This window comes from Rattus norvegicus, chromosome 5, assembly GCF_021556685.1.
Source record: "Rattus norvegicus strain SHRSP/BbbUtx chromosome 5, alternate assembly SHRSP_T2T, whole genome shotgun sequence".
Lineage (NCBI taxonomy): Eukaryota > Metazoa > Chordata > Mammalia > Rodentia > Muridae > Rattus > Rattus norvegicus.
The window spans coordinates 143,105,143-143,118,132 of NC_141538.1; the positions used below are offsets into that span (position 1 = coordinate 143,105,143).

General features: G+C 47.1%; 1 protein-coding gene across 5 annotated transcripts in view; it reads left to right on the top strand.

Moving 5' to 3' along the window:
* The window catches only part of Mtf1 (metal-regulatory transcription factor 1), a 46,622-nt gene that overhangs the window by 26,663 nt on the left and 6,969 nt on the right, over positions 1–12,990 (top strand). For 4 of the 5 annotated variants that reach the window (NM_001108677.1, XM_087549971.1, XM_087549973.1 and 1 more), the window contains 3 exon segments: positions 1,454–1,531; positions 8,909–9,011; positions 9,380–9,978. In NM_001108677.1, the coding sequence (NP_001102147.1) occupies positions 1,454–1,531; positions 8,909–9,011; positions 9,380–9,978 (780 nt within the window). 5 annotated transcript variants of the gene reach the window in all.

The following is a 12,990-nucleotide window of genomic DNA, read 5'->3' on the forward strand; positions in this document are numbered from 1 at the left end:
CTGTCCCTGTCTCCAGCCTTGTATGTCCAGCCTTCCACTGACATCTTCACCTACATAACACAGATCTTCTGCAATCTGACCTGACCAGACCTGTTCCTTCTGCAACCTTCATGGAGTAGCACAGGCTACTGACTTTCTCCAACAGAGGTAGAGATTCAAGTCCTGGTTGTTGAAACTGGGAAGCAGAATGTGGTTAGATGAGAATTATCTGCGTGTGCTGAATGTATGCATGGGTGGGGATATCTGACCCACTTGAACAAAAGCAGGATCCCATAGATGGAGGGTCAGGGTTGTGACTCATATTCAGGAATCCAGAGTTCAGGGTTGCCTGAGCAACAGAAATTTGAATAGTTAATTCTCAGCACCACCCTGAGGAGGAACCTGGGGAGCCCCTCTGGAGATATTCATGAAAGGGGAATGGACTTCCCAGTCAGAAGCACTCCATTTGCCCTCTCTTAATAGCATAAATAGGGCACATCACTTTCTTGTCATAGCATCACTTTTCCAGTGTTTCAAATGAGAGTAAAAGTAATTAACACTTCTCCGGTTTACATGAACAGCGAATGAGTCATGAGAGACCACTTCATAAGTGATGAGAGAAAGTATGTAAATATTAGTAACTTCATGCTATTCCAGCTTTTGTTCTTGGTTTTTGTTTCTGCTTCTGTGACTTGAATCATTAGATAATTTTAAAATTATTAGCCACTGGCTGGAGAGATGGCTCAGGGGCTTGGAACACTGGCTGCTTTTACAGAGGGCCTAAGTTTGGTTCCCAGCAACCATTTGGAAGCTCCCTGCTGTCTGTAGCTCAGGTTCCCGGGGAGCCAAAGCGCTCTCCTGGCCTCCCTGAACACCAGGCACACGTAAAGTACAAAAACATACATACAGGCAAAATACAGACGCATCAAAGTAAACTTAAACAGCAACAAGCATCTACTGACCACCTTAAAGAAACAACTGAGCATGCTCAAACCTGCAATCCCAGCACATCCTGTGCCAGATGAACTGGAGGTGGGGAGATGGTCTAATAAAAATGGAGGGGTTTTCTGTGTAAATTTGTTTTTGTTTTCTTTTTAACGAAACAATATACTTAACCCCTAATTTGGATGGGTGTGATCTTTCTATCTCTAAAGATTTATTTATTTTATGCATATGAGTACACTGTACCTGTCTTCAGACACACCAGAAGAGGGCAGCAGATCCCATTACAGTTGGTCGTGAGCCACCATGTGGTTGCTAGGAATTGAACTCAGGTCCTCTGGAAGAGCAGTCAGTGCTCTTAACCACCGAGCCATCCCTCTAGCCTGGGTCTGATCTCTCTTAAGTGACATTTAGACCTTAAGGACTGGGTGATCAAGTATTTGCTTATACACTGTACATAATATGCATGGTGCAATAAATAATTTTTATTTATTGTTTTTGTTGTTCAATTAGGATTCTTTTTCTTTCACAGGATACAAATCACTCACTTTATCTGAGTGAGTTGGGCCTTCTGTCCACGGATTCTGAATTGCAAGAAAATTCCAGTTCGGTAAGTTCCTCAAGAGGGCTGGAGTAATTCTCTTTGAAACAGCCTAGCCAATGGAAGCCTCCTGGATTTAACTGTGTCAGTCCATGATGTGGGGGATTCTTTTTTCTACCTTTTGATTGCCTTTGGCCTAGGCCATTTGTCCAGTGGTCTCGTCCCAGAAATTCCTTATGTTACTAATAAGGGCAAATACTCATTGAGCACTGTTCCCAAGGCCCCGGTGCAGCCTACAGTGCAATCAGGCATGGGTGGTTTGGCCTCAAGGATGTATCAGAATCTAGAGGTTCTAGACTTTTCTCAATCCTGCCTGCCTCACTTACCTTAGTTAGCTCACCTTACAGGCCAGATAAAGAAGAGGGCTTCCTATGCAGACGTCTGCTAAGGGGCAAACCCACTCCCATCTTGTCCCTGCAGCTCCATGATGGGTTCACATACATGGAGTCTGAGTATAAGCAGGCCAGCTGCTTGGCCTAGATTTTCTGCCACTCTTCATAATGAATAAATGTAATTGAATGTGTTTAAACACTGGCTGACTGACTTAGCAGTGTTGTGGGAAAATGCTTCCTGTTTTCTGTTGTTTTGTATTTTGAGACAGTACCACTCAGTGTAGACCAGGCTGCCCTCAAACTCAGGACAGGCTCCCACTTTTGTTGTTGTAAAATTATAAAAAATGGGGACTGGGGATTTAGCTCAGTGGTAGAGCGCTTGCCTAGCAAGCGCAAGGCCCTGGGTTCGGTCCCGAGCTCCGAAAAAAAGAAAAAGAAAAAAAAATTATAAAAAGTGGTTTTCCTTTACCCTGCTAGGTTCGGCACCGCAGTGTCCCAAGATACCTGCTAGATATCTTGCCAGAATGACACATCCTAACTCCATGGCAGCCCCAGACTAGCAGCCCCACACTCTCTTACACTTAAATCTGCACATGAAAGAACACACAACACAGTAACCTCTGATCCAATTGATAAGATGTAACTGCCCACCTAAACATACAAAGCTCTGTACACATCCATCCCTTAAGAATATTCCTAACAACCTGTAAATACAGAGCGGAATCTTAACGTCAGCCTCCATGTTGTCTCTCTGCCGCTACTCTTGCTGTCTCCTCCTGTCTCCTGCTCCTTTCTGTTCCAGTCTCCTCCCCTTCCCTCAGACTTTTCTCCCGCCCATCCTTCCTTCTTATCCAATGACAGGCCTCGTTCTATCTTGTACCTGCCTCACCTGTGACATCATCCCACATTGCCATCTGTTGTTGTAATAATATAAAAAATAAAACGGTCTTTTTTCCCACTCTAGGTCCAGCACTACAGCGCCCCAAGGTATCTGCTAGATAGACATCTTCATCTCAGTCAGCAAAGCGTCTCACCCGCTCTGCTCCATCCCCTATCACACCGCCCAAGGCCTCTCTCTGAGCCTTTGTGGCATCCCACACACACTCTCTCAAGTTCAGTTCTCCACATGAAAGACCACACAACACAATAGCCTTTGATCTAATTGATAAGATAAATTGCCCACCTAAACATACAAGGTCCAGTACACATCCATCCCTTAAGAACATTCATAAAACCCATAAAGGTGCAGCGTGGAATCTTGACGTCAGCCTCCATGTTGTCTCTTCGCAGCTACTCTTGCTGTCTCCTCCTGTTTTCTTCTCCTTTTCATTCCAGTCTCCTCCCCTTCCCTCAAACTTTTCTTCCTGTGACATCATCTCACACACTTTAGCCTTCCAGATGCTGGCTCTACAGATGTGAGCTAGCACACTGAACTGGAAAACTATTTCTTGAAGCGTGGGGAGTTAATACAGTCAACAGTAGCGTTTACAGACTGTAGGTTCTCACCTAGGTGTGATGGTTCACCTCCCATTGGTAGTAGAATGAAGCAGGATGATTACCTGAGACACTTCGGAGTAACCTGAGACCCTTCTCTAAGGAAGAACAAAAGTACAGAATCAGTTGTATCTAGGGGCTGGACTTAGGCAAGCACGATTCCCTGAGTTCCACCCTCACCTTCTGTGTGTGTGCTTGTGTGTGTGTGTCTTAGGGTTTTACTGCTGTGAACAGACACCATGACTAAGGGAAGTCTTATAAAGGGCAACTTTTTTTTTTTTTTTTTTTTTTTTTTTTTGGAGCTGGGGACCGAACCCAGGGCCTTGCGCTTCCTAGGCAAGCGCTCTACCACTGAGCTAAATCCCCAACCCCTAAAGGGCAACATTTGATTGGGGTTGGCTTACAGGTTCAGATGTTCAGTCCATTATCATCAAGGTAGGAGCTTGGCAGCATCCAGGCAGACACAGTGCAAGAAGAGCTGAGAGTTCTACATCTTCATCTGAAGGCTGCTAGTGGAAGACTAACTTCCAGATATCTAGGACAAGAGTATTAAAGCCCACACCCACAAGACCACACCTTCCAACAGTGCCACTCTCTGGGCCAACCATCACAATGTATATACACTCGCACATGCACACTAGTGTGTTACAGCACTGGGAACTTTAATTTAGGGCCCGATACATGCTAGGCAAATATTCTGCCTCTGAGCTAAATCCTCAGCCCAGATAGAAAAATTTCATAGCTAACATTTGTTCATAGACATAAATTTATATTTATACAAATAGGAAATCTTGGTGGAGAAAAAATAAAACCAAGCATGCTTGTATATGCTTTTAATCCTAGTACTTGGGGGGATAAGGCAGGAGGATTGCCAGAGATTCGAGGTAAACATATAAGTGAAACCTTCTCAGATAAAGTTAAGCTTGATAGATGGACATTAAGGTGAATACGTATAGACCTAGCACTTGAGAGGTACAGGCAGCAAGATTACAGACTCGGGGAACTATGCAACCCCCCCTGCAAAAAAAAAAAAAAAAAGCAGTACTAGGGGACATTTAGAACTGAAAATTGAATAAATTCAAAGCCAGGGTCTGTCAAGACTGGTCAGTGGGTAAAGCACTCAACACTCTAGGCTCATGAGCGATGAGCAGTCTCAGGAGTCTCCATGAAGTTATAGAGAATTGCTTTCCCAGAGCTGTCCTCTGATCTCCATAGGCTCTGTGGCTCCACCTCATGTGTGATTTATGCAAAGAAGCAGCACTGTGGAAGATTCTTAGGTTAGACTTAGCAGTGACTCAATGGAAGAGAATCATGCAAGTCGGAGATAGCTTGATTGGAGGACAAATGCAAAGAAAATTAACTTTCCAAAGTTTAAAGCGTCTAGGATCCCCTGAGTTACCTAAGACTTCTGGGTACAGCATTCCTTTAACGTGTATTTACTCCATGCATGCGCACAAATGTTGCACTTGTGTGTACAAATACATGCCACAGCACACACTTGGGAGTCAGAGGTCACTTGGATTCTGGGGATTGAACTAAGGACCTCAGACTCACACAGGCAGCCTCCTTTGTCCACAGGGCCATCTCGACCAACATTTAACTGTAGTGCATAGCCGAGAAGTTGATGCTGGCCAGGACCATGATAACGTTTAGAAGATTTCAGGGGCTCTGAGGCCACCAGGGAAGATACCTGATAGGTGGAGACCATAAGGAGTTGGCGAAAAGTGAGGCCATTTCCAGCATAGTTATCTTTGTCAAGAGAAGAATCCTGTCCCCTCATCTAACTATCTGCTACGCACCTGGCACCAAGTGTTTATCCCAGATTTGGAGAGTTTTTTAGTCTTTTCACCCAAGGACACAGTTCCTTAGAGCAGTAAGACCATTGTGATGTTTCTTAATAGTGGGAACTTGGTACTCTGAAACGGCAAATCTGTATGAGATTATTGTCTTAAGGGTGTCTGTGTAAATGTCCTAGAAATGAACTTGATTTGCTCCGGCTTTTGAGAAGGGGCTGGATCTACCAGGCTGGGCCTTTTGGCCGCTGAGCTTGAGCTCATGTGGCTCTGGTTAAGTCCGGTGTTTTTCCTGCGCTGACCCAGAGCTCAGCCCGCCCTCACCTCTGTTTTGGAGAGTCATTCCCATACTTCTGCAGCCAGGGCCTTTGCTCTGCAGCCTGACAGGGCTTCCTCCCCTTGCTCCTCTTCCTCCCCTGCTCCCCCTCTCCCTGGTTTGGAGCCTTTCTGGAGAAGCTTTGTCCATGCACAGAGGGGAAGTACCTTACTGTGAGTCCTCAGACGATGGCACCAGCGCAGACAGACCAGTTTCCCGTGGTTTGGCTTTTATGCTTGGGATCATGTTTGCTTCCATTCACTTTTTCTCTTGGAACTCTCAGTTTAAGAACTAATTGTAGCTTGTGTGCACACCTGCAATCCCAGCTCTTGGGAGGCAGAGGCAGGAGGATTCCTGTAAGGGTGAGGTTGATTTACATAGTGGCCAGCTGGAACTGCACAATGAAGTCCTCTGTGGAGACAAGAACAGAAGAAAAACTTGATTTACAATACAGTACCTTCTTTGAAACAGGATCTGGCTATATAGTCAGTACATGCTGCCTTCAAACTCGCAGTGATCCTTCTGTCAGAGTTCTGGAATTACAGGCTTGAGCCACAAAATCCTTCTTACACAGACCTCTTGTTTCCTCCCTCCTCTCCCCCTCCCTCCCTCATCCCCAGTCTCACCAGTGAGATCTCTTAGAACTCTTGGTGCTGCTGTGCACAGTGGAGAGGTCGATGCTCACCGTCTGTGTTCCTTTGAGGCGGAGTCTCTTTGCTGTGTTTCCACCAGGATTGCTAGTTCCTGAGCTGGGGATGCTGTCTCCTGTCTCCTGTCTCTCTGGCTGTGAAAAGCTGGAATTGTGTAGGCTCATTCTGCTCTCTGTAGCCTTTGGTGTGTCTTCTGCATATTCACACTCAGGTCTTCACACTTGTCTGAGCCCCTCAGATTTCCTCTTTGTCCCCCCTCCCCCCAATCTTTAAGTTTGTTCTTTTGTGACAGGATCTCACTCTGTAGCCCAGGCCAGCACTAACAGACCTCACCCTCAGCCTCCAGGATCCTGTGTTTACAGGCAAGAGCCACCGTGTAAACCGGGTCGCTTTCAGTTACTTTTATTTGCAGTTCACATAATACAGTCTTTACTTTAGTCAGACAGTGATGGAGTACACCTTTAATTTTAGCACTTTGGAGGCAAAGGCAGGCAAATCTCTGAGTTCAAGTCTAGCCTGGTCTACATAGTGAGTTCCAGGATAGCCAGGAATACACAGAGAAACCCTGACTCAAAAAACAAACAGACAAACCCTTTATTTTAACCACGACTTAACTTTGGGAGTCCCTGGCTTGCACTGTTCCAAGATGCATTTGACTGAAGCCTTTGGGCAACTTGGGCACATTCACTCAAGGGTGTCACAGCTGTTCCTACCTGCTGTCACCCTAATTTCTCTTGCTTTCCTGGACTTTTATTGCCACATAGAATTCTGAGATGGAAGTGGACTGTAAACAGGAGAATTAAAGTTTCCTCTCATTTTGTTAAATTGTGTAGGAGGGAAAGGGGGGTGAGGTGTGTGCAGATACCTATGGAAGCCAGAGGCTTTCCTCTGAAGTTGGAGGTCCAGGTGGTTGTGACCATGGGTGCTGGGGACTGAGTTTTGCAAGAGCAGTGTGTGCTCTTAACAACTGAGCTGTCTCTCTGGGTTTTTAAATGCCTTTAGCCTATGGCATTTGATAAGTATAAAGTTTTCACAGAGTTTTGTTACTGAAGTTTTTAGGTTGGTCTGATTTCTTACTGTGGTACATTAGAATGTCATACTGTCTAACAACCTTGGAAGATAATATGTCACTACTGCATCAGAGGGGCAAACTGTAGGAAATTAATTATCTCAGCTTGTTTTGTTGCTGACAATGTAGTACCACAGTTTTACAGAAGAGATATTTACTGACTCACAGCTCTGGAAGCCCAAAGTTGATGGGCTGGATATGTGTTCCTGTGTGTGCAGGCATAAGACCCACCTCCCCGATGCTGGCGCGGGTCAGGGGTCACTATCCTCTGTCACTCTCTACTTTAGTTGTTGGGGCAGTCTCTTATTGAACCCAGAGCTCACCATTGTGACTAGACTGGCTGGTCAGCGAACCCCAGGAATCAATCCTCCTGCCTCTGCCGCCAAAGTGCTGAGAATGCAGGCATGTGCCTCTGTCTTTTATTGTTATCATGCTTGTCTTTATTCATTCATTTTGTGGGGATGTGGGCACTAGGCATCCAAACTCAGGCCCTCTGATTGCATGGCAAGCGTGTTACAGACTAAGCCCTTGACCCCACTCCTTTATTTTGGGGGACAAGGTCCTCCACATGTAGCCCAGGCTACCCTTAAACCTGGGCTGGCCTTGACCTGCCTCCATGTCAAAAACTTGTGTCCTTGGTGACAGATATGTGCTTTAGCGGTGGCTTTTCTGGCAGGAAGGTTGAGCATCAATGTCCTGGTCTCTTTCCTTCCTTTTCTGATTTTCAGCACAGACCAGCCTGGATCTACTATGTAAACCAGGTTTGCCTGGAACTGACAAAGATTCACGCATCTGTGCTACCCAAGTGCTTGGGTTAATGGCTTGGCCTGCCTAGCCTCTCCCCTCTTTCTGAAGCCAGTAGCCTCCTGTCAGACCTCACTATGGTGACCTCATGTGACCGTCACTGACCTAAGCTTTATGAGGCTAAAGCTCTAGCCTGAGTTTCATTCTCTTTTTAAAAAAGGAATCGCTTTGGCTTAATTTCCATGAGTTTCCATGACGCAAATCACTGCAGTAATGTACAGACTGCAGTCTCATTTGTTTGTAGGTTTGGTCTTTAAAACAGGGCTTATGAGATTTGGGTTTATTTTTGTGTCCATGAGTGTTTTGCTTGCACACTGCATGGCTGTAGCCCATGGAGGCCAGAAGAGGATGTTGAGTCCCCTGGAGTTATAAATGACTGATAGCACCACATGGATCCAGGGTGCACCCCACTCCTAGCCTCCTCCTACCCCTAAATCCCCTCCTTTCAATTGCCATAAATATTTCAGGCTTTGTGGATCCCCTAGTCCCTGTCACAGCTACTTGTCCCTGCTGATGTATTGTGAAAATGGCATCCCTGTGTACATATCTGCATTCCCGCAGAACTTTATACAAAGGCTGGTCATCCTGGTCATCAGCCTGCAGTCAGAGCTACCGATTGATTCTTCATGGCTCAGTGTCAGGGAAACATGTTCCTTTGCAGAAGGGGGAGACAGATAAATGCTGGCCGTGATGGCTCACACCTGCGGTCCTGGTGCCCAAAACCCAAGAGTTGAGTGCTGGGGCCATAGATCGGGAGTGGAAGGCTTGCCTGAAGAGTGCCGGGCCCTAGGTCAGTCTCTAGGACCTACAGAAAGAAGTTAGAGGCCGGAGTCAAATCAAAAGGTCATTCTAGTTCCTCTGCTTGTGTGTGTCCTTCAAAGGGAGGACTTTGTCAGGATGGCAAATCTCACAGCTCTCTCCCTGTCAGACACAGGACCAGGACCTCAGCACAATTTCACCAGCAATCATCTTTGAATCAATGTTCCAGAATCCTGACGACCCTGCGATTCAGGATGACCCTCTGCACACAGGTGTGCTTCACTTTCAATCCACCTGCTTCCAACCCTGTGATGCTCGAGGAAGGTCTCCTTTTCAATCTCTTGCTGGCTTCAGAAACCCTGCAGTAGCTGTGGGCTTTCCCCCTTCTAGTGTGCTGCCTTGTTCACGAGTGGATGAGGCCCACAAATCAGGCTTCTTACGTGTGGAGGTAACACTGAGCTAGAGTGGAAACATCTGTGACATGTGTATGATAGGAAGCCTGGCACTTGGACCTAAGGCAGAGAAGAAAGAAAGCAGGGTGGGCCCCCCTAGCAGCAACGTGGTAGGCCCATAAAGACGGTCTCTGTGGTGCCTCTAAGGCTTGAGATGTGGATACATGCTTCTTTTTTTTCCTTGACAGCTGCCTTGATTGACAGCTTCAACGGAGATGCAGAATCTGTCAGTGATGTCCCACCGCCTGCAGGAAATTCAGCGTCTTTATCTCTTCCACTTGTACTGCAGCCTGGCATCTCCGAGCCACCCCAGCCTCTGCTGCCAGCCTCAACTCCGTCCGCTCCTCCACCTGCTCCCTCCCTAGGACCTGGTTCCCAGCCAGCTGCATTTGGCAGCCCCCCTGCTCTCTTACAACCTCCAGAAGTGCCTGTTCCCCACAGCACACAGTTTGCTGCTAATCATCAAGAGTTTCTTCCGCACCCCCAGGCGCCACCCCAGACCATCGTACCAGGACTCTCTGTTGTTGCTGGGGCTCCTGCATCAGCAGCAACAGTGGCATCAGCCGTGGCAGCACCAGCCCCACCACAAAGTACTACTGAGCCCCTGCCTGCTATGGTCCAGACTCTGCCCCTGGGTGCCAACTCTGTCCTAACTAATAATCCCACCATAACCATCACCCCAACTCCTAACACGGCAATCCTGCAGTCCAGCCTAGTCATGGGAGAGCAGAACTTACAGTGGATATTGAACGGTGCCACCAGTTCACCACAAAACCAAGAACAAATTGTAAGTATTACTCATAAGCACACCCAGGGGGTGATATGCATATAGAGGACATGTCTGTCCATCTGTCTGTCCTTCCCTCTTCCTTCCTTCCTTCCTTCCTTCCTTCCTTCCTTCCTTCCTTCCTTTCTTCCTTCCTTCCTTTCTTCCTTCCTTCTAACAGTACTAAGAATTGAACCTAGGGCTTCACACATGTTTGGCAAGGCTGTACCACTGAGTATATCCCCAGCTTCCAATCTTTTATTTCAAAAGAGAAATGGCTAGCATGTCTGTCTTGAAACAAGTATCCATGTAGCTATTTCCCCTGATAAAGTATTGCAGATCCAGGGGAATGAATAGGATATATCTAAGATAAAGACACAGAAAAACAACTTGACAGTTCCCTAGTGAAAGCACCTAAGGAATATTCCCTCTGAAGCTAATCACCCTGTAGTGCATGCCCGTCCTGTAGCCTGAGGGCAGGTGTGTCCCAGGAGAGCAGTGGATTGGGATCAATGTTAGCAGATCACAATATTGGCCTTATAACATCGGAAGGTTGCACCCTCCTTTCAGGAGAGCAGACCCACGCTTTGCCACACATGCTGAGGCAGTGCTCCACCCCTTAGCGCGCCCAGGGCTCCAGGGTACCTTTCTGGCTCTCCACATTGGTTCTTAATAACTCTGGAAACGGCATGGCCAGCGTGGCCTTGTGTCTTGAGAGCCTAGTTGCCAGATTCTCTACTGGAGGATACAGAAAAATGAAGAGCATGGTTTATTTTAAGATGCGCATCAAGTGAGGAGACTAAAATATTAATATTACCAAAAGGTGAAGAGCCCGATAATAATACCGGCACTAAAGCAAAACAAAGCAAAGCCCTTTGGTGGCGCTCTTACCTTATGAGAAAGGGACGGCTGTGCCCTCTCTTAGGATGCGTATTTGTTTTTGAGAGAAGGAACATGGTGTGCCATGGCATGTGTGTGGAGCATTTGAGACAGGGTCTCTCTACGAGCCCTGGCTGTCCTAGAACTCACTGTAGACCAGGCTGGTGTCAGACTCACAGAGATCTGCCTGCCCCTCGGTCTCCGCCTCTGCCTCAAGTACTGGGATAAAAGGCCTTTGCTACCAGGCCTACTCTGCTAAGGTATCTTGCCAGCGCTTTTTAAATTTTTTTTTCAGGTTTATTTTACTTTTTGTATATGGATGTGTTGTCTTTGTGTCTCTCCACCCCATGCTAGCCAGGTGCCCTCAGAAGCCATAATAGGGTGGCTGGCCCATACAAAGCAAAGTTGAGGTTTGAAAATAGGCAGGTTGTCCCCTGAGCTGTGCTTCCACTGGAGGGGTCAGCTCCTCAGAGGCTTGCACGACCACACACATCAAGTGGGTCCTGAGCCTCGGCTTTAAACAAACTGGAACCGCAGTGTGGAAATGATTGGGTAGCCACAGGTGGAGGCAGCTTGTTTGCCTGTGTGGTGGTTGGGGTCACTGGAGCCTTTCCAGTATTCTGTCCCAACAGCCACTTAGAGTCTATTGTTTTTCTGGATCTGCGCCCCCCCCCCCCCAGCTTTTAAAACAAATGTCATTCTTTTCCCATGTGAATCATTTACATATATTTAAATATGGGCTTCATGACTATGATACCTTTGCCTAGGACAAATGGGCAAAAGTAAGTTTAAGGCCAGCCTGGGCTAGAAAGCCAGATCCTGTGTGTGTTCACCCCCCCTCCCCCGCCCAAAAGTAAAGAGCTGAGGGAGGACCAAGCACTGGGACCTCCATCCTTTTTTATCCCCGCCTTGGGGACTAACCAATGCAACTGTTGTACTACTGAGCCACATTCCACAGCCTTGCATCAGGTCATTTTATAGTTCTGTCTATGTCCATTTTGTTGTACATTAAAGTAGGAGAGACAGAGAGACAGACAGAGACAGACAGATAGGCACAGAGACAGACCTCCTAGAGCCGGGAGACCTCCTAAAGCCAGGGGAGATGGTGCATGACTTTAATCTCAGTGCTGTACAGAGGTAGTTAAAGTTCCAGGACAGCCAGGGCTACACAGAGAAACGCTGTCTCAAAAACAAACAAAAAAGGATGCCCCTTTAAGACAAGACTTGAAGAATACAGAAATAATATTTTTTCTGTGAGTGGGTGCTTTGCTTGCATTTGTGTCTGTGTACCATATGTGTGCAGTGCCTGTGGAGGCCAGCAGAGGGCACTGGGTCCCCTGGGACTAGAGGTAGAGACTGCTGCCCTGTAGGTGCCACTGTGAGCGGCCACGTACATGGTGGGAATTGAACTCTGTCCTCTGGAAGAACAACCAGTGCTGCTGAGTGCTGAGCCATCTCTCCAGCCCCTTGAAAACCTTTACTGTAATAGGAAGTAAAGTGCAATTCTAATGCAGGTTGGTTTGCTTGGGGTTTTTGTTGTTGTTGCTGTTTTGTTTTGCTTGTTTCGTGTTTTGAGATGAAGGTATCTTGCATTATATCTGATAAACTTACTATGTAGCCCAGGCTGGCCTTGGGCTTCTAGCCTTGGCCTCCTGAGGACCGTGTGCCTGAGCACAGTTTATGGTCTGGATGGCACCGTACGAAGGCTGGTTGATATGTGCTGGCTCTAAGCCGAGTGTCTCGTGTGCCTTCTCATTCATCTTCAGAGCCCTTGACAGGCTCCTCAGACATCACCCCAGCTTTTATAGGGAAACATGGATCTAATCAGTTCAATCACTTGGCTTCGCTCTCAGCTTGGGAGGTAGAGGCAGGTGCATCAGAAGTTCATGAGAACGTGTGTCAAAAGACAAAAAACAAGTGACAAAGTCCAGCTCATTGCACGTGAATCTGGTCTAGCCAAGTCCAAGCCCAACAGTGGGACAGTCCTGAGCCTCGGAGGGCTGTGTGCTCATGGTGACAGCCCAGTGAACACTGCAGACCCCGAGGCGGGAAGGAACACCATAGCTTGCACAGGAGAATCGGTGGACAAAACCAGCCCAGACTTTCCTCTTGAGAAGGCCATCGCTTGAGAAAAGCAACCTTGAAGGGGATCTC